The sequence below is a fragment of the Microtus ochrogaster genome, chromosome 5 (genome assembly GCF_000317375.1).
Source record: "Microtus ochrogaster isolate Prairie Vole_2 chromosome 5, MicOch1.0, whole genome shotgun sequence".
Classification (NCBI taxonomy): domain Eukaryota; kingdom Metazoa; phylum Chordata; class Mammalia; order Rodentia; family Cricetidae; genus Microtus; species Microtus ochrogaster.
The window spans coordinates 95,052,345-95,073,364 of NC_022012.1; the positions used below are offsets into that span (position 1 = coordinate 95,052,345).

General features: G+C 43.2%; 2 protein-coding genes across 6 annotated transcripts in view; both read left to right on the top strand.

Annotated features, from left to right (window-relative positions):
• Positions 1–7,190, top strand: part of Topaz1 (testis and ovary specific PAZ domain containing 1) — an 85,470-nt gene extending 78,280 nt beyond the window's left edge. Inside the window, exons 18-20 of the mRNA XM_005348145.2 lie at positions 2,713–2,916; positions 4,372–4,555; positions 6,896–7,190. Of these exons, the coding sequence (XP_005348202.1) occupies positions 2,713–2,916; positions 4,372–4,555; positions 6,896–7,115 (608 nt within the window). The 3' untranslated portion in view covers positions 7,116–7,190. The remainder of the gene's footprint in view (positions 1–2,712; positions 2,917–4,371; positions 4,556–6,895) is intronic.
• A 2,610-nt stretch (positions 7,191–9,800) lies between these two features.
• Tcaim (T cell activation inhibitor, mitochondrial) overlaps positions 9,801–21,020 on the top strand; it is a 29,802-nt gene continuing 18,582 nt past the window's right edge. Inside the window, exons 1-5 of one of the 5 annotated variants that reach the window (XM_005348146.1) lie at positions 9,801–9,876; positions 10,841–10,933; positions 12,944–13,013; positions 14,292–14,427; positions 18,078–18,234. In XM_005348146.1, coding sequence (XP_005348203.1) covers positions 12,955–13,013; positions 14,292–14,427; positions 18,078–18,234 — 352 coding nt within the window. In that variant the 5' untranslated portion in view covers positions 9,801–9,876; positions 10,841–10,933; positions 12,944–12,954. The other 4 variants (XM_005348147.2, XM_026779275.1, XM_005348148.2 and 1 more) reach the window with 4 other exon arrangements.

Sequence of the window (21,020 nt, forward strand, 5' to 3'; positions counted from 1 at the left end):
ACATCTATCCAGGACCTTCTGGCTTTCATGGTTTCCATTTAGAAGTCAGGTGTAATTCTGATAGGTTTACCTTTATATGTTACTTGAACTTTTCCCTTTGCAGCTCTTAATATTCTTTCTTTATTCTGTATGTTTTGTGTTTTGATTATTATATGGCGAGGGGATTTTTTTTATCAACTCTATTTGGTGTTCTGTAAGCTTCTTGTACCTTCATAGGTATATCCTTCTTTAGATTGGGAAAGTTTTCTTCTATAATTTTTGTTGAATATATTTTCTGTGTCTTTGAGCTGGAGTTCTTCTCCTTCTTCTACCCCTATTAGTCTCAGGTTTGGTCTTTTCATGGTGTCCCAGATTTCCTGAATGTTTCATGTTAAGAATTTGTTGGATTTAGTGTTTTCTTTGACCAATGAGTCTATTTTCTCAATAGTATCTTCAGCACCTGAGATTCTTTCTTCTATCTCTTATATTCTGTTGGTTATACTTGTCTCTGTAGTTAGTGTTTGTTTATCCAGATTTTCCATTTCTAGAGTTCCCTCGGTTTGTGTTTTCTTTATTACCTCTATTTTAATCTTCAAGTTTTGAACTGTTTCCTTTACCTGTTTGGTTGCTTTTTCTTGGTTTTCTTGGGTATCTTTGAAGGATTTGTTAATTTCTTTCAGCTTTCTGTTTGTCTTCTCCATTTCTTTGAGGGAGATTTTCACTACATCTTCAAAGGTCTCCATCATTTTCATAAAATTACATTTAAAGTCATTTTCTTCTTTATCTTATGGGTTAGAATGATCAAGTCTTCCCTTTTTTGTGTCCGCTATGTTCTGGTGTTAGGATGTTGGAGGAATTCTTGCATTGGCACCTTCCCATCTCTTCCTTCAAATGAGGCTAGTAGTGTCTTGGCGTCTTGATCCAATCCTTGCTGTGGCTGTCTCTCTTATGACCACCAAGTATTGGTCTCACTGGGTTCCAGGAAGTTCACAGGGAACGGTGGGTTGGGGGCAGGTGGAATGAGGTCTAACAGGCCAGCTCCCTGCTGGTGGCTAGGAATGCCAAGGAGACCTGGGGAAGAGGGGCCCTGGATTTTCTCCCACCTGGAGGTTTTAGGGAGTGGGGGGTCCAGGGTCACAGCGCCACTATTGACTCACCTCTTATGTCCACCAAGTATTGGTCTCCATGGAGCTAGCAGGGAACCTAGTCTAGTATTTCTTACTGAAGTCATTTCCTATAAAGTATGTTCTGTGTAAGTTAAGTGTAGGTTTTAAAGATGCTTCTCTGGGTTGTTTTTCAGCAGCTCTGGTCTACATACCCTGAGCAATTGATTCTGTTTACAGTGAACAGGACTGATCAGGACACATCTTAGTAATCTTGGAATAAATGAGTTCTCTTAAAGGTTAAAATTCAAGCTTTAAGATAAGAAGAGGGAGTCCATGAGCAGAAGCTTTAGTCAGGAAAACTGACAAGTTCAGAGGGTGATACAAAGGATGCAGAGTGTTGCACAAATAATAAAAACCCAGAAACAGATATTGGGGCTCAGGATGAAGATCAGAAAAGCAAAGTGGCCAGCCACTAGAGAGGTCTTACTACCAAGGTTCAGACAAAGGGGAGATCCCGGCTCTGTGAATCCTCAGATAGAAACCAAGACCTCTCTCCTCCAGTGTTATATTCCTCTCTAGTGCTGGGATTAAAGGTGTGCACCACTACTGCCTGGCCTCTATGGCAACTAGTGTGGCTGCTGGGGTTAAAATGTGTACCCCCACTGCCTGGCCTGTATGGCTGGCTAGTGTGGCTGCTTTGCACTGATCTTCAGGCAAGCTTTATTTATTAAAACACAAATAATATACCACCATAACAGAGGATGATTTAGAACCTTCCCCGGGTCTCCCAGTATCCCTCAACCTCATTTTCCATTGACTAAGAGATGCTGTTTTTAGCTAGCATTGCTAGACTGTGCCTTCCTGATAGTGCTATGTTCTTTGCCACCCCGTATGCCCTTAACATACAGTTGTGTTGATGATGAGCAGAGTGGGTTTAGTGGTGAGCAGTGAGCTAGATTCCTGAAATTCATACAGGACAAACTAAAGGAGTTTCCTTTGTTTGTATAGATCAGGATGAGGGGTGATGTAATAAGTTTGATGTTTAGGAAGATACTAAAGGGAAAGGGATTCATTTCCTGATACAGCCTGGGCCACTTAAAGATTCTACAATGACGTGGACCCAACAGAGCAGAAGTGTGATGGAGCTGGAGGTCTCCAAGGTGACTTCTGTACCCTGAAGTCACTAGTGGGACACCATGAAAGGGTTTTGGTGTGTGTGTTTGCTTGTTTGTTTGTTTGTTTTAGGGTTTTTGAGTGAACATTAAGAAAAAATGTATTTGAGTCTTGAAAGCCTGAGGTCTGAGCTCTGCAAACAGAACCATGACATTTTTCAAGACTGAAGATTCAACCTCATATGGGGACCAAATGCAGGGAAACAGGTGCAACTTCTGAAGTCTTAGTCAAGCTTCTTTTTGCATTCTCCATTAGAAAGGAAGTAACAGTTTCACTTTTGTCAAAAAGGTTTTTGTTTCTTACTTGGAGAGTATGAAAGATGTTTTACTGCAGTGGGTCTGATTTCTGTAATGAGAAGAAAGCTTGGGTTAGGAGGAAGGAAGTTGAATATTAATTTCAGTCTTTCTATCATTGATCCTTTTTCATTTTATTGTATCATTTTTTTCCATTTCAGATACCGTGGAGGTTTCCCAGTATAGCCTCCTTTTTAATAAACTTCTAGATGCCTGTATAGAAAGTAACAGTCTTGGCATATCATCTTGTGTAGCAGAGTTCATGGTTTCCAAAAGCATCCCTATTGACTTTTCCTTTCTCAGGAGACTAATCACTTCCTTGGGAAGGAGTTGTTTGTGGCTCAAAGCCAGAACCCACTACAAAAGTAAGTTCCATTGAAATGTTTGAATTAATATGTTGGTTTTGACTATTTTCTAATCCTGAACTCATCTATAATATTTTCAATATGCAGAAATAATAGTTAGTACATATTCACAGGTAGAGGTCTGATAGATCTGTGCTGAGTTTTGAAAACTTTTTTTGTCCTTTGTTTACAAGTGCCATGCTTTTCTCCTAGCTTGTCATCCATTCCAGTAGAGGACAAACAAAGAAAATTTGACCCAGTTTGACAGATCTTACAACACAGGAGTAAAAATGTTAGGTGAACTGAAATGGAAATGTTTGGGTGTCAGAAATCCCAGCCACCCAACCTGAGCTAGAAGTGTTTTTAAACTCCCAGCTATGATCACCTTAACAAGTGGTAACATTTCTTCCCAAAAAAATGGGAAAATAATTAGGTTGAATTATAAGTAATAAGTTTAAGTGTTTAATGCACGTGTTGTTTTGGGGCTTAGTTTTTGAATTTTAACAGGGTCTCATGGTTTATGCATGTGTTCACCGACACATAAACGTAACAGTAATTAAATAAAATTTAAATATTTAAATGTTACTGGAACATCTTTAGATTGTGTTTAGATATTGTTCTCAGAGATTAGCGTCATCATGAATGATACAGTTTAGATATGTGTTTAGATATGGTTCTCAGAGATTAGCATTATCTTGAATGAAAAAACATTTTAAGCAAAATCAACATGCAGTTTTAATTTGATTTTGATAAACTGTATACGATGTTATCTGTGTCCAATTGAGTGTCCTCAGAGTATTAATTATCATTTCAAATAAGCAGCCAAACAGTGTAAAGTCAAGTCAAGTTTGTCCTGACCTGTGGAGTTAGTGACTGTCATGGCCACATACAGGGTGGAGCTGCACTTGGTGTCCTGTGCTCAGCACCCCAGGCAGAGTAGGAACACTAACAGCCTCAGCGTCCGAAGTGCTGAGATTAGAGGCATGTACCACCACAGCCGACCACTTATTGATTATTCTGCAGTTATGTCATATACATTATTATGACTTGAAAAAAAATGGGCATTTGCCACAGTAGAACGCAAAGGTCATGTTTCAGAGTTCTCATAAAGAGTAGAATCTAAGGGCTGGAGAGATGGCTCAGTGGTTAAGAGCATTGCCTGCTCTTCCAAAGGCTCTGAGTTCAATTCCCAGCAACCACATGGTGGCTCACAACCATCTGTAATGAGGTCTGGTGCCCTCTTCTGGCCTGCAGACATACATACAGATAGACTATTGTATACATAATAAATAAATATTTTTTTTAAAAAAGAGTAGTATCTAATGTACCAAGATGCTCACTATCATAAAAGGTGTAATAAATATGCAAATGCAAAAGTTACCCTGCCCTATAAGTAGCTCCCAGCCAAACGCTTAAACAGTTTTAAATCTTACCCATTGAGGTTTGGTGACGTGTAACCTGTTGTTTAATTTTTAGGTGCTCTTTCACTGGGCTGCTACCCACCATTAGAAGGGAACTTAAACCGGAAAATTCTACTGATTCCTTCTTATTTATCTGAGATTGAAATGCTTTTAGCTATTGAAATATTTCTGGTGTCTAATGCTAGCAGTATTCAGAGCCCACGAACTTCTATACAGGTGCTGCAGATTGTTTTGAAAAGGTGGGTTAATAGAACTCCAGCCGCTGCATTCTGAACATAGATGTGGCTCCACACTGCTCTAGAATGCGGTGTCTGTGCCTTGTGTTTGTTTATACTCTATGTGTGTTTACATGTATATACACATATATTATGAACCTGGATAACATTTAAACTGAGAAATAACAAGAACTACTTGAAACTAAAAACCACACAAGTTAAAGGGTTGTTGATGAACTTCAGTAGTAGAGTGTAGATGCATGAGAACCAAAATAAAGGCCAAACAGGTTAACCCCAGTAAACAGACATAAGATAGGGATCTTCTTTAAATACCAACCTTCCTGTGTTAAAAAGGGTCGTTATCTAAAAACTTCAGCTATGAATCTCTTCTTTATTCAAGAAGGAGAAACTGCAGTCAGCATCTCTAACAAAAGCCCTCAGATCCAGTTGGCTCATGGCAGATGCTCCCTGACATCTCATACTTGTTGAATGGAGCTGCGGGCTGCGTTCCTACTGCCCCAGCTCCCGGTCGCCTGGCTAGCTTATGCCCCGAAATAACAACACACAAACTGTATTCTTTTAAACACTGCTTGGCCCATTATATCTAGCCTCTTCTCGGCTGACTCTCGCACCTGGACTAGCCCATTTCTATTAATATGTGTAGCACCCCAAGGTGTGCTTACCGGGAAGATTCTAGCCTACGTCCATCCTGGGTCGGAGCTTCATCGTGTCAGCCCTGGAGAGGATCGGCCTGACATCTGAGCTCACTTCCTCTTCCTCCCAGCATTCTGTTCTGTTTACTCCACCCACCTATGTTTTAACCCATCAGGGCCAAGCAGTTTCTTTATTAATAAACCAATGACCTTCCTCCATCACATACTCAACCGATGAATGTGCTTTCTCCATTTGTTGTAGGAGTCATTTGGCCCCGTTTGTTTGTTTGTTTGTTTGTTTGTAGACAGGATTTCTCTATATAACAAGCCCTGGATGTTCTGGACCTCACTCTATAGACCAGGCTTCTCAGAGATCTGCCTGCCTCTGCCTCCCAAGTGTTGGGATTGAAGGTGAGCACCACACCCAGCTGTGTAGCCCCTGTTTAACAGAGGAAACCATTTTACTTGCACTTTTAAAACCCCTTTGTTCTTGTTGCTCTGTTTTTAGCAGGGGGTGGGCTTCCTTTCTTTGACACTGCACACTATGTGGCATGAGGTGTCTGAGTTTTATTCTTAAGAGAATTTGATTTTTTTTCTTGCATCCATTTCCCACATATGCAGCCCCTATATTCATTGTTAAATGTGAGGGTAGTTGTAGTCCTAGTTCGTGACCAATGACATCCCTAGAGCTTTGATTTTTATGAAGGTCGATATACCTTGTCTTGCTTGTGTGCTGATCCCTGCCTTGGGGTGCTAACCTCTACTGAGTATTTTTTCATTTTTAAACATTGAGAATATGGCACCTATTCATTTTTCCAATCTTTCAAACTCTAGAGTGCCTCATTTAGTTTAGGAGTCCCCAGAAAGCACTTTTGAAGGGCGAGCCAGTGTCAATTTAGGTAGAACCATTCTTAGAACTCGATGCTCACTGACTCCCAAGGTACCAAGAGCAAAAAGCAAGAGCCCCCCCCCCAAATGGCTGGGTGGTGGTGGTCCATACCTTTATTTAATCCCAGTACTCGGGAGGCAGAGGCAGGCAGATCTTTGTAAGTTCGAGGCCAACCTGGTCAACAAGAGCTAGTTCCAAGACAGGCTCCAAACCTACAGAGAAACCCTGTCTCGAAAAAAAAAAAAAGCAAGAAAACCATAATATCACATATTTTAAATACTTTTAACTATTTCCTTTATCCAGAAGAAAAGCTACCATAAATTAAGAATTTCATGCCTCTAAACATAATCATAATTGATGGCAGAGGGAGTTTGAAAAAAAATTTTAATACCTAATGAAGTACCCAAGTCAGGGCCAAAGAAAACCACACAGTGCTACAGTTGTTACTGAATGTTAGCTGCATGCTAAGTACTTGGTTGAAACTAGAAATAACTAATGCCAAGAGAAAACTAATGTGATTATTAATAATTTAAGATGTATTGCACTTAATACTAACTTATTCAGCTTAATATTTACAGTTCTTACCTTTGTAAATACAAATAGACAGGTAGCCCGCTGTGTTCTAAAGCAGTGTTTCTTAAACTACCCATGGCCACTGGGTCCTGATATAAAATGCCTCTCAACTGCAAACCATGGTCCGAAAAGTTTAACATCACTGCTAAAAGACAGGATGATAGTTTGGAACCAATAAATACAAGTGACTCTCCCACAGAAACCACACTGCTTCTGCTGAGAGTCTCTGCTTTTGTGTTCACTTTACAGAACTGAAGAAAGCAAACCTCAAAACAAGGATGACTACCACGCTGCAGTAGAGAGACTGATCATGGCTGCTCGCATATCGGACCCCAAGCTTTTCATCAAGCACATGACGGTCAACATTTACAAGGAGCAGGTGTACAGTCTGGAGCAGCGCTCTGCCCTCAAGTGGTTGAAAGAGAATTTGAAGTGGGCTGGAAACATTTGGCTTTTCACTAACCATTAGTTAATAAACGTGTTGTTGTTGGGTTTTTTTTTAAGTTCAAGTAATCATTGTTGAAAATAAAAGACAATAAAAACAGTTCTCATTGTAGTCAGCATTTGTATCTTATCGACACTAGAAATTATCAAATAGTTTTCAAGTAATAAATTTCATTTGCTTGCAATAGTTTTATTAACAATAAAAAGTGATTTTTTAAAATTGCTTTTTTACTTAAATTTAGAAGAACCTAAGTATTAAATTCCTTTTTAATAATGTAGTTCAAAGAGTTGAGAAGCCTTCACTGAATGCAAGACCTCCCACAGGGTACCCAGTGCGGGGGAGGGGGGCGACACGGAACTGGACACAACATGATGACACTAAGAGCCACCAGATACTACAAATGACTTTGCCATAGTCTGTTGAAATATGAGCGGCGGGCTGTGCCCCCGGCACCCGGCCGCCTGCACGGCTAGCTTTATACCCAAAATAATTACACAGAAACTGTATTCTTTTAAACACTGCTTGGCCCATTAGTTCCAGCCTCTTATTGGCTAGCTCTTACATATTGATCTAACCCATTTCTAATAATCTGTATAGCCCACGAGGTGATGTACCATGGAAGATCTTAACCTGCATCTGTCTGGAGTGGGAGAATCATGGCAGCTGCCTAACTCGGCTTCTTTCTTCCAGCATTCTGTTCTGTCTACTCCGCCTACCTAATTTTCTGTCCTATTAGGGCCAAGCAGTTTTCTTTATTAGTTAACCAATGAAAGCAACAGATAAGATACAAGACCCACCTCCATTAATAGAGTTACCACTGCCACAATAAAGCACCCATTGTTGTCTGAGGTTTCTGTCCTGTGTCGTACTGCAGTCATTCACTTCCAAAGAATCACACAGAGGTCTACATCTATTATAAACTGATTGGCCCAGCATCTCAGGCTCTTCTTATTAACTAATTCTTGTAACTTACATTAGCCCATAATTCTTGTCTGAGTTAGCCATGTGGCTCGGTACCTTTTTCGGTGAGGCAGTCACATCTTGCTTCCTCTGAGGCTGGGTCAGTGTTTATTTAAAATACAAGTAATAGGATACAGACCATTGTCCCATAGCAACACATGACCAAAAGCAACTTGGAGATAAAAGGTTTATTTGACTTATACTTCCACATCATAGTTCATACCTGATGGGAGTCAGGGCCGGAACCCAAACATGGCAGGAACCTGAAGGCAGGGGCTGATGCTACTGGCTTGTTCCCCAAGGCTTGCTCAGCCTGCTTTCTTAGAGGACCAAGGACCAGCAGCCCACAATGGGCTGGGCCCTCCCCCACTGATCACTAATTGAGAAAATGCCTTACAGCTGGATATCAGAGGTATTTCCTCAGCTGAGGCTCCTTCCTCTCATGATTCTAGTATGTGTCAAGTTGACATAAAATTAGCCAGCACAGACTTAAAACACTAAAATTCAGAGAGCATTATGCCAAACGTTTAAATTACCCTCAACAATTTTATTAGTGTCCATGATTCTTTATTAATACATATATAAAATGGGAGGCACACACCTGCCACATCCATGTGGAAGTTGCAAGACAGCTTTTGGGAATTTGTTCTTTCCTTCCTTCCACCTTTATCTGGTGATCAAACCGAGGTGGTCAGGCTTGTGGGTCTGACAGCAAATACCTTTATCTGCTGAGCAACCTGACCAGCACACAACTGTAGGATTTTTGACAATGTGTGACTCATGCGTTGTTAGATATTGCTAAAGAAAATATTAAACAAATATGCCAAAAGTTAACTAACAAGGATTGTTTCAAAGCACTAGGAAGTCATCTTCAGTATCTGTAGCCTGTTCTCTTTAATGGAATCCTCATTCTTAATACTGTAAACTACAAATTCAAATCTTTAAGGATAAAAAAAGCTCTAACTAGGGTAATAAATGGACAAGTAGTCAGCACGGGGCACAAGGTATTTAAAGGAGTTCTCAAAATAAAGTCAGCATCTTAAGTCTATGGTCCCAGCACTCTTAAGCCTGATTGAAGTGTGGCAGGCACACTGCCAGAGTCACGAGATGAATGCAGCGAGGGAATTCTCACGGGCAATTACAAACCACGCTCAACCTAGAGACTGGGGCTGCAGCAATGCTGGTCGCAAGGTTGCCACCGCAAGAAAGAAGATTCATCCAAGAGACGGGACAGGACTGGGCTTGGCACTGGGAAAACGCACGCTTCTTGCCTGTCGACCAAGCCAAGAGGTAGCATTAGTGAAAGGAGCAGTTACTGTTCCATCTTTTGCAGTTCTGGATATCAAAGTTAGGGGGTGACATAAAGTAGAAAGCCCATGCTAACTGAGAACACTACATTTAAAAATAGCTTAGTAGCACGGAGTGGTAGCTGCAAGGTCAAGGCCAGCATGGGATACAGTGGGAAACACCGTCTCAAATGGTACCGAGTAAATACAGATAATGCTAGAGGCAAAGCCAAGTAGGAAATGTAGGCCAGAGAAGAACAGGAGTCTTGAAACTCAGCTGTATCTGGGAAGCAGATCAATACTTCCAACGGCTGCCCAGTGAGGATTAGCGTCCGCAGAGCGCCCCGCGCCGCCCCCTATACCCCTCAGGCAAGGGCGCTGCGCATGCGCGCATTCGCCCCGCCCCCTGGCTCCGGCTCCTCCTTCACCTTTGCTCTTCGTCCCACCCCCACCCCACCTCCCCGCCAATCATCTTTCTCCCTCAGACCCAGTCGGCGCCAGAGCGCAGGCTGTGTCTCCCGAAGCCCGCAGGTAGCGGGGTAAGGACACAAACTCCTGCGGCTTTGCAGCGGGGAGGGAGGAAGGCCACCGACAGACGGCCGCAGACCCGGCCGGAGAGTGGCTCGCCGGCCGGCAGGCCGGCCGGCCGTGCGCAGGCGTTCTGGGAGGAAGGCCGCTCCGCCGTAGCCAATGAGCACGGGTGCTGCGGCCTGCTCGCCGGTCAGGGTGACCCGGGCCTGCGCGGGCCTGAGGCAGTGGGCGAGGCCTGTCAGGACCTCCTGGCTTAGCACAAGTTGACCAGGGACTCCACCCTTGCCCAGAGCTCGACCTGTGAGTGCCTGAGGCACGGGCGAGGCCTCCAGGTGGGAGCTGGATTTAGGCTGTTGGGAGAGCCTGGCGGCTGGTGGGGCAGTGGGAGACCAAGTTGCGGGCCCTCCAGTTCACCTCTAGACCGTCAGTCAAACTAAGTAGTCGTCTAGAGGGGAGGTGGGAAGTGTAGTCCTTGAGAGGGTGCACTACACCACTAAAGAACTTAGTGACTTTGCTAATTAATAGAATTAAAATGCAATTGTGAAGATTCAGTTACTGCTGTGAATATGTGTGGGAGTGGACTTTAAGGGTGTTGGGAAATGGCCAAAGGAAACGCGATCAGGCGGAATTGATCAGTGTGGGACCACTGGAGGCTTAATATAGAGGTCATATAGTTGTCGTCTTTTAAGGTATCAAAAGCTTGGTTGCTTGGTTCACTGAAGGAAGCATTTATCCCCAGATGGCCTTTCGAAAAGGAACTGGAGATGCCTGATACCCTTTTGCTTAGTGTTGATGAAGGGATTTTAAGCTCAGGGAAATTGGAACGCTAGCGCGGGTACGCTGTGAAAAATCTAGTCCTCCATCATGGGAAGGAACAAAATTCTTGCCCTACACTAATCCTATAGGATGCGGATGGGTTGAGGGCCACGAGCAGGTCGGAAGAGCCTTGGGTAACTCCTTTTCTCCTGCCAGTTCTTAGGGTTGGCGACTGACGCTCAGCTGGAGGACTTACATTCAGTGGGTCTGATTGGACCCTGGATACACAGCACCAAGGCCTGTATATAGGTGAGGCTGGGCCAGCAGTACCAGTACCCTTGAAATGAAGTGTTTGCAACCATCCTGTTTTCTCCTGTGCCTTTGATCTTCAATTGTGTGGATCTCCAGCAAGAGATATAGAAAGGAAGCTAACGAACTTGTTATCCATTTATCTAATACTGTTCCCCGATTTTGCTGTTCTTGTCTACTTTTTACCCTACTCTAAGTAGGGAGCCTAAAAGCAACGGAAAAACTAATGTCAGGTCTCTGGGTGAGAGGGTGCATGCTTTTCATCCCAGCGCTCCAGAGGCAGAGGCAAATGGATCTCTATGAGCTGGATGGTAGCCTGGTCTCCATAGTGAGCTCCAGGCCAGCCAAGTCTACATAGTGAGATCTTGTCTACAAAAACAAAAACAAAGATAAGAAAGAAATGCATGGTTTTACCATTACTTGAGAGAACAAATTTCTTCTAAAACCTCACTATAGTTACTAAGAATAGTTACACTTTACTAACGTGAGAGTAGAGGGAGACTTAGTTAAAATAAATTACTTTCAAATACAAATAGTGCCAAGAGGCTGAAGCTCAATCTTGAAGCGCTCTTATTTGACAACTTCAGTACTTGTCAAACATATTGGCCAGTGGCAGTTGGGCCTGCACAGCAGTTCTGGGCCAGCCTGGGCTACAGAGAGTGTTGCAGGCCTCGGGGAAGAAGGGGAAGGAACGGAACAGAAGGCATTTTTATCAAGCAGGTCCAAGAACTCATTTATACCGGCATGTAATTGGCTGCCTTCTGTCCACATAGCAGACCATTTCCTTGGTACAAGGCATTCCAGGGTGTCCTCTCCCATGGCTCTGTGTGAGTCTAAATCATTGTCTGCTTGTGTCTGTGTCCCTCTTATCCACCCCTTCTTCCTGCTCTGTAAGTTTAGTGCAAACAGCAGTTGTCTTAATGCTCATCGGTACAGTGGTGAGGTAGGAATGAGGATGCTGGTACACAGTGCCTGTAGTCACCGGGTCCGGTGGCGCCATAGGTGGGCTGGGCTTTTGAAGCTAGTGTCACCAGCATTGCACAGCCCGCGGTCCTCTGTGCCGCCGTCTGTAGCAGTGGAAGAGACAGACCGAGTTCATCCAGAGATTTTACTCAGCTGAAGCTGAGATCTTGATTTACACTGCAGAAAAAGAATTTCAGGGTAAGACAATATGAAGACAGGATAGAGTTTATTTTTTTTATTTTTATTTATTTTTTGTTTTTGTTTTTTGAGACAGGGTTTCTCTGTAGCTTTGGAGCCTGTCCTGGAACTAGCTCTTGTAGACCAGGCTGGCCTTGAACTCACAGAGATCTGCCTGCCTCTGCCTCCCGAGTGCTGGGATTAAAGGCATGCGCCGCCACCACCTGGCTCAGCTTAGAGTTTATTAAGAAAAGATTTTCATATAAATATAAGGGTATATATAACAAGAAACTTATTTCTCCTCACAAAGGTAATAATGATAGGAAGTTCATATTATATGTCAAATACACATGACCCTGGCCTGGGAAGATGGGTCCAGGTTCCCCTGGATAACATATTCCAGTGGAGAAGCAGTTATGTGAGCTTTCAGTGACAGGATGGAAGAGTCATCAGTACCTGGTGGCACTGTCTGAGAAGGCTGTGGACTCTTTAGGCAGGAGGAAGAGCCTTGTTGGAAGAAGTATATCAGCCACTGCACCCCACTTTCTGTTCATTCTGATTCTGATTCCTCCTGCCACCATGCCTTCCCTGCTGAGTGCTGTGTCTTACCTGCTGATGGACCACATCCCCTTCTGGAACTTAGCCAAAAAAAAAAAAAAAAGAAAAAAGAAAAAGGAAAAAAAAACCACCTATTTCTCCTTATGTTGCTCTTGTCAGGATATTTTTGTATCACAGCAACAGAAAAATAACTAGAGTTTTATATATGTTTTATTAGGTTAATACTTAAGCATTTCACTTTGAGGATAGTAACATGATGGTTATATCTCGAATTTCACCTGTTCAGCTCTTGTTTGCTTGTTCATCTGTCAGGCAATTAATGGATGCTTGGAGGTTGCCGTGCGTATTCAGAAATGTTTTGCCGCCTGAAGCCTTTGAGGAGGTAAGCCCTGTGGTCCACTCTGTTTCTTTAGGGGAAGGTCTGTTATGTATTGAGCTCATTTCAACTTGTTTTTCAGATCCTGAAACTGTCTTGTTTTGTGGTTTTAGGCAGGAACAACAACAACAACAAAGAGATAAAATTCATCTGCGCAGCCAAATTGTCTAAGGCTCCATTCAGAGCAGGAGATAGCAGATCCTCACAGGATCGTTCTGTCTGGAAGACTAAAGATTAAACTGCCCAGGGCAGCATTGTGTTCCCCAACTGTAGAGCACTTAGCTTGGTGTTTAGAGTTTAAGAGACAATGACCATAATAAGAACACAAATTCCTCCTCCTGGTGCACAGTAGATACACGGCAGTTATACAAACAAGTACACGTGGGTGGGGACGTTTGTGCACAGTGGAGTATGGGGCTTAGAAATCAGGTAAAAGGAGAATAAGGAGGGAGATTGGGGCTTAGCTGAGGGCTCTGCGGAAGGGTGGTGAGACGAAGCCTCGTGCAGCTCAGGCTGACCTCACACTCACTACGTAGTCCTGGCTTGGTCTTGAATTCCTGGTCCTCCCTTGCTGCCACACTGGACCACACTCAACGTAGTTTCTGTAAGGAATGTTTGAGAGTAAGTTGGAAAGATTGATTAAGAAATAATTACTGAAGCTTTTAAATATAAGACTCGGAAATGGATCTTACTCTGTCAGAACTGTGGAAGCCATCGAAAGGTGTTTGTGTAAGGAATACAGGGGCATGCGTCATGGTTTGAGAGAAGTCAGCCTCAGTCTGGTAGCAGAGAAAATATTGACTCTAGAATCAATTGATTCTGGAATCTCTATCATCGTAACAGTACAAAACCATTTCCAAGGACTCAGCATACCTGATTGTTTGCAAAGCATGCCCGATACTTAGAGACTTTTTACAATAATTAGGATGGAAAATATAAATTGCAGTATTAACAAATAGGCACTGTGGAATTGCTTCCCAAGAATTGTAAGTCATTTCCTTTGAGCTCAGAAACGTAGTATTATTGAAGTATTCATTGAGGAAAACAAAAGGTACTTTAAGAACAGTCCAGACAGTTTGGGGCACAGTTTAAGAAATAGAATGTCACGTTGTCTGACTGGAATGTGTTTCCGCTCTAGAGCCTCCAGTTAGAAACCAGACAGACTGCAGCAAATCCGTTTCTGTGTTGTTGCTGTGGTTTTTCTCCGCTCTGTGCTTGTAGGTTGGCTCTCACGTGCATGGTAGATGTGTGCTTGTCCCAGAGAGTAACCCCTGTGTCTGACAGGTTCTGCCTGAAGAAGATCCTCCCTCACTGGCTTCCCTCCTCTCGGGCTCTATCAGGAGCAGAAGCCGTCAATGCCTTAAGACCTTTCTACTTTGCAGTTCATCCCGATTTCTTTGGACAGCACCCCAGGGAAAGGGTAAACACTTAAATACTTTTTTTAACTCGTTGTCTATATGTCTAGTTGATTTACCTTTGAGCCAGTATAATAAATAAAGTTCTGTAAGTTTTGGATTATCCTGTCATGGTAATGTTTGACACCGAAGCAATACTTACTTGAAAAATAATAAAGTTTCACATTAATAAATTTAGCAAATATTTATAATGTTAGAAACTGAAGCCATTGTTTATTCAAAGCTGTCATTATTTCTATAAACAATAAAGTTGCCACATAAATTCAAGAGTCTACTAATCATGTTTCCTGTACTAGTTTTTGAAGTAAAACGGAAGACTTGAGGAAAAAAACCTTTCTTACCTGATGGAGCCTTTCTCTGAGGATACGCTAGGCAGATTGTCAGTGCCTGGGGATTTCCTAGCATGCTGTGTGCTGCCAAGCTGGTGCTGCGTGTTTTGTGCTCAGGGGGTACAAACTGACAAAAGCCCTGGGGAAAGCTCAGAACCGTCAAGATTTTTTTAACATTAGATGATGATATCACAGAGCTAAGAGCATTAGCGTTCTCATTGGTCCCTTTGTTTTCATTAACATTGATCCCTGATTGAACTTGAAATACTAAACCCTGGGCACCAGGCTCAAGCGAACATCCCTGCTCGGTGGCGCACCTTGAACATGGCTGCACATCACTCCTGGGCATGAAGACCTGGCTGTGAGTCTGCACTGTGGAGCAGGCAAGCGCTTGCCCTCAGCCATGTGACCTGTCCACTGCCAGCAAACCTGCTCTAGTAAACCTTGTGTATACCAGCCCTTCTGAGCTCTGTGAATCGTAGCGGCCCATTGGGGACGCTCACTGCTCTCTCAGCTTGGACGGCCCTTGCAGATAACCCAGAGAGGCCTCATCTCTCCTTTCAGTGAGCTCCCAAGCTGCCTTCCTTTCCAGCGTTCCTCTTCTTACCTATTAGTATTTTCTCTGTTTCTGTGTCCCTTCCCTTGTGCCCCATCTTATTAGGTTCATTGTTTGTCTCCTGTCATCAGTGAAATGCAGGGTCCACGAAGGCTTCTAACCCAACTGACCAATACTCAGCATAGACTCTTCCCTGGCTCACCAAAAGCTTGCCCTCTGCAGAGGACAGACGCAAGCTCCAAGTGCTTGTCCCTTCCTTCTCCAAATGCAGGATTTCACACTGGCACCCACTGGTGGGGTTCTTTTCCTTTTAATACTCCAATTTTAAAATATGTGATACTAATAGATTAAAAAAAAATCACAGCTAGGGGGCTGGAGAGATGGCTCAGAGGTTAAGAGCTTTGCCTGCTCTTCCAAAGGTTCTGATTTCAATTCCCAGCAACCACATGGTGGCTCACAACCATCTGTAATGAGGTCTGGTGCTCTCTTCTGGCCTGCAGGCATACACGCAGACAGAATATTGTATACATAATAAATAATTAAATATTTTAAAAAATCACAGCTAAATACAAAGTTCACTTAAAAATCTCAGTCTAATCCCTATTTCCTTTATCCCGTTCCTGTTCACTTCCTATTGATCTTTGCTTTTGTGGACTTCTGGGTTACCCTTCCATTGTTTCTTTTGACAGAAATGAAAACATCAAAAGTAACTTTGAAGATTGCGGTTTTATTTTGGATAGAGTTTGGGTTTGGTTTTGAGACAGGGTGTCACTATGTGGCTTAGGCTACCCTCAAACTCAAGACATTCCTTCACCTGCCTTAACTTCCCAAATAAGGGGATTCTGGTTTGTACCACGAAGCTCTAGTCCACTTGCTTTGTTTTGTTTGGTTTTGGTTTTGATTTTGTTTTCCGAGAGTGCCTCACGACGTAACTCAAGTTGACCTCAGACTTGCTATGAATCCCAGATTGAACTGTAGCCAACAACCACCTTGCCTTACATGTGACATCTGTCACTCTGTAGATGACCTGGCTAGTTAGGCAGGTGTCCTCCCTCCAAAAGCTTGGTGCTTGGTTTAAAAGGATGGCTTTCTCTGATCCGGGTCAAGTGTATCCCAGTAGCTGCTCCACTACCAGAACCTCCAAACTCACCCAGCTCCTGGTATTTTAGGAGTGTACCCCTGCATGCAGCAAGATTTAGCTCAGTCATAAGAAGGTACCCAAACTTGCCTAGGGATTCTCCTGAACAAGCATTTCATATAGTAAGTTCTAGAAACAAATACGCAAAGTGATTTCCACTCTCAAGTATTGTTTTCAGGAAAAGAAATTTAAATAGTCAATTGTTAATGCCAGTCATGCACACCTTAATTCCAGCAGGGCCAGGCAGACAAGGCCTTGCTAAAAACACCAACAGAAAACAAACAAAAAGCCACCAATTGTTATTAATCCAAGCCTGGAAATGTGCAGCTTCACAGCCTTCTGGAGGCTCAGACAGAGAAACCTCAAATTCAACTTCAAGGTCATGCTAGGCTTAATTGAGAGACTTAAAAAAATAACAGTAATAAGGCTAGCACGATGGCTCAGCCAGGAAAGGCGTTTACTGCCAAGGTGGTCAGCCTGAGCTCAATCCCGATGTCCATGTGGTGGGAGAAAAGAACGGATTCCTGGAAATTGATCTCTGGCTTCCACACACGTGTGTAACACGTACACACAAAGTGAACATAACAAAAGGGGCAGTTACTGTTCACATCATTCTGTTACCAACAGTACTTCTTTCTTATATAGCAATTGTCCTTTAAATCCCTCTGTGTCTGTCCTCTCTATCCTGCTTCCTTTCTGCGGACTGTGTAGCCCTCCAGTGATTGAGAAGTTGCCATGGTCATACACGTCGAAGAGCCTGTTAAAGCCCTTTACTATAAAATAAGCTATATTTTCTCCTACTTAGTTATGTGCCTTTATGACATTGCTTACTACGTGTATATGGATTTTTCTTAGTTTTTCTAACTTTTTATAAAGAGATGTATCTCAATGGTCTGTTATGGAGATACTAATAGAGATAATAGATCCAATTATATGATCATTAATTTATTGCTTTGGGAGAGTAGTCATAACTGAGCTGCTCTTACTCCTAAGTGAAGAAGGAATCCAGTCACACTTTACCCTGATGCTTCCATGGGTCTGTGTTGTGTCTTCAGCTGTTATCCATCACACACCCTGGAATGTGGAGCTAGCTTTTTTACCAAACGGCTAAGAGATCCCAGCACTTCCTTAAGGCGTGTGTGTGTGTGTGTGTGTACATCTGTGTCAGTGTTGGGGTGAGTGAGTGCAAGTACCCATGGAGGCCAGAGAAGGGCACTGGATCCCCTGGAGATGGAGCTACAGGCAGTTGTACGCTGTCATCTGGGTGCTGGGAACTGAACACAGGTCCTCTGCGAGAGCAGCCTGTGCTCTAAACCACTTAACCTCCAGGTCTCAGGTTTTTGTTCGTTTAAGACAAACACTGTGTAGGTCTCACTGTGTAGCTCAAGCTGGCATGGAACTTGGAGCTCACTGTGTAGACCACTATGTAGGCTAGCCTTGAACTCACAGGGCTCTGGCTGCTTTTGCCTCCAAGTGCTGGAATAAAAGCCATGTGCCACAATGTCGGGTTCCCTCCACATTTTTAACAGTAGATTACTTATTATCTTCAATACATTTAAGGACCACAAATAATTTCTTCTTTCTTTATTCACATGTAAATGCCCTTATGGTTTGTTTTTGTTTTTTCCCTAGGAAATCAATGAAAATTCTCTTAAGAGATTAAGTGTCTACTTAGAAAACCTCCAGAAACCGGGCTTCAAGTCTCTGAAACCAACTCAGCTTACATTTTATATAAGAGAAAAAACAGCTCAGAACTCCTTGGAAGGCCAGGAACCTATCAGTACTTCTGGTAAGTTGTTTTATTTCTAGTGTGTCCCTTTCCAGCTTCAAGTAAAACGTGTTCATTATGTCTGACATTGCCAGAATACCTTTGGATGAAAGCCTTGATTGTTGAAAAATACCATATAATTGGTTTCCTAGAATTAGATTCTGTTCCTAACCGCATATGTTCAAACATTTTATTTTCCTGAATATTCCATCCAAATGTTAGGGTTCATGCCTTTAATCCCAGTACTTGGGAAGCAGAGGCAGGCAGATCTCTGTGAGTTTGAGGCCAGCCTAGTCTACGTAGTGAGCTCTAGACCAGCCATGATGGTGTATAGCCAAACTCTAGAGTAAGGCCCTGTACCAAACAACAAAAGCCTCAAAGTATTCCTGTTTATGGTCTCCCAAATCTCATGTTGGTCTGAGTGTGAGGCATGTCCGTTACATTCACACTTTGAAACCTACAGTGTTCCTTCTCTTCCTGTCCCTGTGAAGGTAGAATGTTTAACTGTTTGTGACCTACTGACATCTGCCCTACTTCCAAAGACCACAGAGACAGAGTAGGGTCTTGAACTCAAGTGTCTAAACTTCCACCTGATGCTGTTTCTACACAGCCTTCTCTCTAAGCACCTACTTTCCCATCAGAATGAAGTAAGGTTGACAAGTAGGACCTCTAGCTGTGGCTGCATACCTGTTACCCCAGTGTGGTGATATTGTGTTTGTGCTGTAACAAATAACACTTACCTGAGGATCAGAATGTGGAGCTAAACCACTAGTTAGCTATGGAGGCCAGGCAGAGGTGGTGCACACACCTTTAATCCCAGCACTCAGGATGCAGACACCTCTGTGAGTTCAAGGCCACCCTGGGCTACACTAGATTGACCCAGTCTCAAGAGAAAAAGAGCCAAGAGGGGGTGGCTCACACCTTTGATCCCAGTAATTGGGAGTCGCATGCGTTTAATCCTAGGAAGGTGGAGACAGGAAGGGCTATGGCTGGGCAGAGAGAGGAATACAAAGTGGGAAGAGACAGGTGCTCAAGGCATTCAGTCTGAGGACTTGCAGAGACAGGACACCCCATTTGGTCTGAAGATCTTGCAGAGGTTAGAACTAGTGGCTGCTGCTCTGCTTCTCAGATGTTTCAGCTTTCACCTCCTAATATCTGACTCCAGGTTTTTATTACCAAGACCAATTAGAAATCGTGTTACACCCCAGTCCTTGGGATGCTAATGTAGGAAGACTGAGTTTGTGTTGGGGACTGCATTCGAGTTCTCCCCGTAATAAGATGGCTTCCAAGCCAGCCTAAGGACTAGCATTTGATAGCGTCTTTCATTCTCCCACGATTGACTGTGGAGGTCAAAACTCACACATTCTTTTTCTCGCAGTTGCTCTGTCTGACTCAGGGTTTTATTCAAAATAGCCAGGAACCCAGCATGGGGAGCCTGAGAGAGGAGAATTGTGGGTTCCAAACCAGCCTGGATTATAGATTGTAGTAATTTATAAAGCACTTTATACACCAAAGAAATCAGAGTATCTCCCTTACAAAATGGTCTATAACTCAGCAATAAAAAAGCAAATTGAAGTGCCCAAGTGCTGTTCTGCCTTATGTTGACCTGTTTCCACTGATAATGTCTGTACACAATAGAGTGCTTCTGCAAGCCAGGCATGGTGGCTCACACCTCCCATCCCACAGCAGGAGGCAGAGGCAAGAGGATCTGCTGAGTTTGAGGTGAGCCTGGTCTAAATAGTGAGTTCAAATCAAGCCTACAAAATGAGACCCTGTCTCAAAAAGAAACTGGAAGAAAAGCTTCTTCATGCTCTACTGTGAGCTATGTAAATTCAGACTATTCCATCTTAGTGCTGGAATTGAACCTAGGGCCTCACAAACTTAGCCAAGTGCTTCACTCATGAGTGCGGTTATCCCAGCCCCACATACACTCTTAGAATGTCCCTCGTGATGATCTCATCAGAAGCCACAAAGCTGCTGTTCTCAGAAGGAATCCTAAAGATCTAAAGGATATGCTCTGGAGAGCAGCCTGTGTGATGAGTTCAGTAACCAGTGAACAGATAAGCTAAAATGGAATCTGTGTAAACACCCTGGCTATGAACTCACTTTGTAGACCTCAAACTCACAGAGCTCCAGCTGCCTCTGTCTCCCAAGTGCTGAAATTAAAGCTGTGTGCTGCCACACCCAACTTGCTTTAGTCATTTTTGTAGGTGTTTATTTTGCATGCATGCATGTCTATGTATCACACTCATGCTTGGTGCCCAAGATCAGAAGAGGACATCGGATCCCCTGGAACTGGGATTGCAGATTCTTGTAAGACACCGTATGGGTGCTGGGAATCGAACCCATGTCCTATGCAAGAGCAGATGCAGAACCATCTATCTCTCCAGCTCTCTCCCCAGCTCTGCTTTATAAAGCCAGAGTCTCACTGTATAGCACTGGCTGGCCTGGAACTTGCTATATAGACAAAAGTTGCCTCTCTCCTAGAGAGTCCCCCAGCTTCTGCATCCTGAGTGTTGGGTGTGGCCTATGAAGCTACCAGCTCAGTTACTTAAATTGGAGCTTCTTCCTGCCTTCAAGGAAAATGTTTGAATTTTCTTTTCTTCTGCCAGTAATCTTCACCTTACCATCAAATGATCCTATTAAGAAAAACTTTTTAGCTTTATAATGTTGTTTATTGTGAATGTGTGTACCAAGCAGAGTATAGCTGCAAGAATGAGTTAAGCTCTGGCTCTTAGGAACAATTACATCTCAGGAGGGTTGGGCGGTATCAACAGAGTGCTTACCACATAAGAGTATGGACCTGA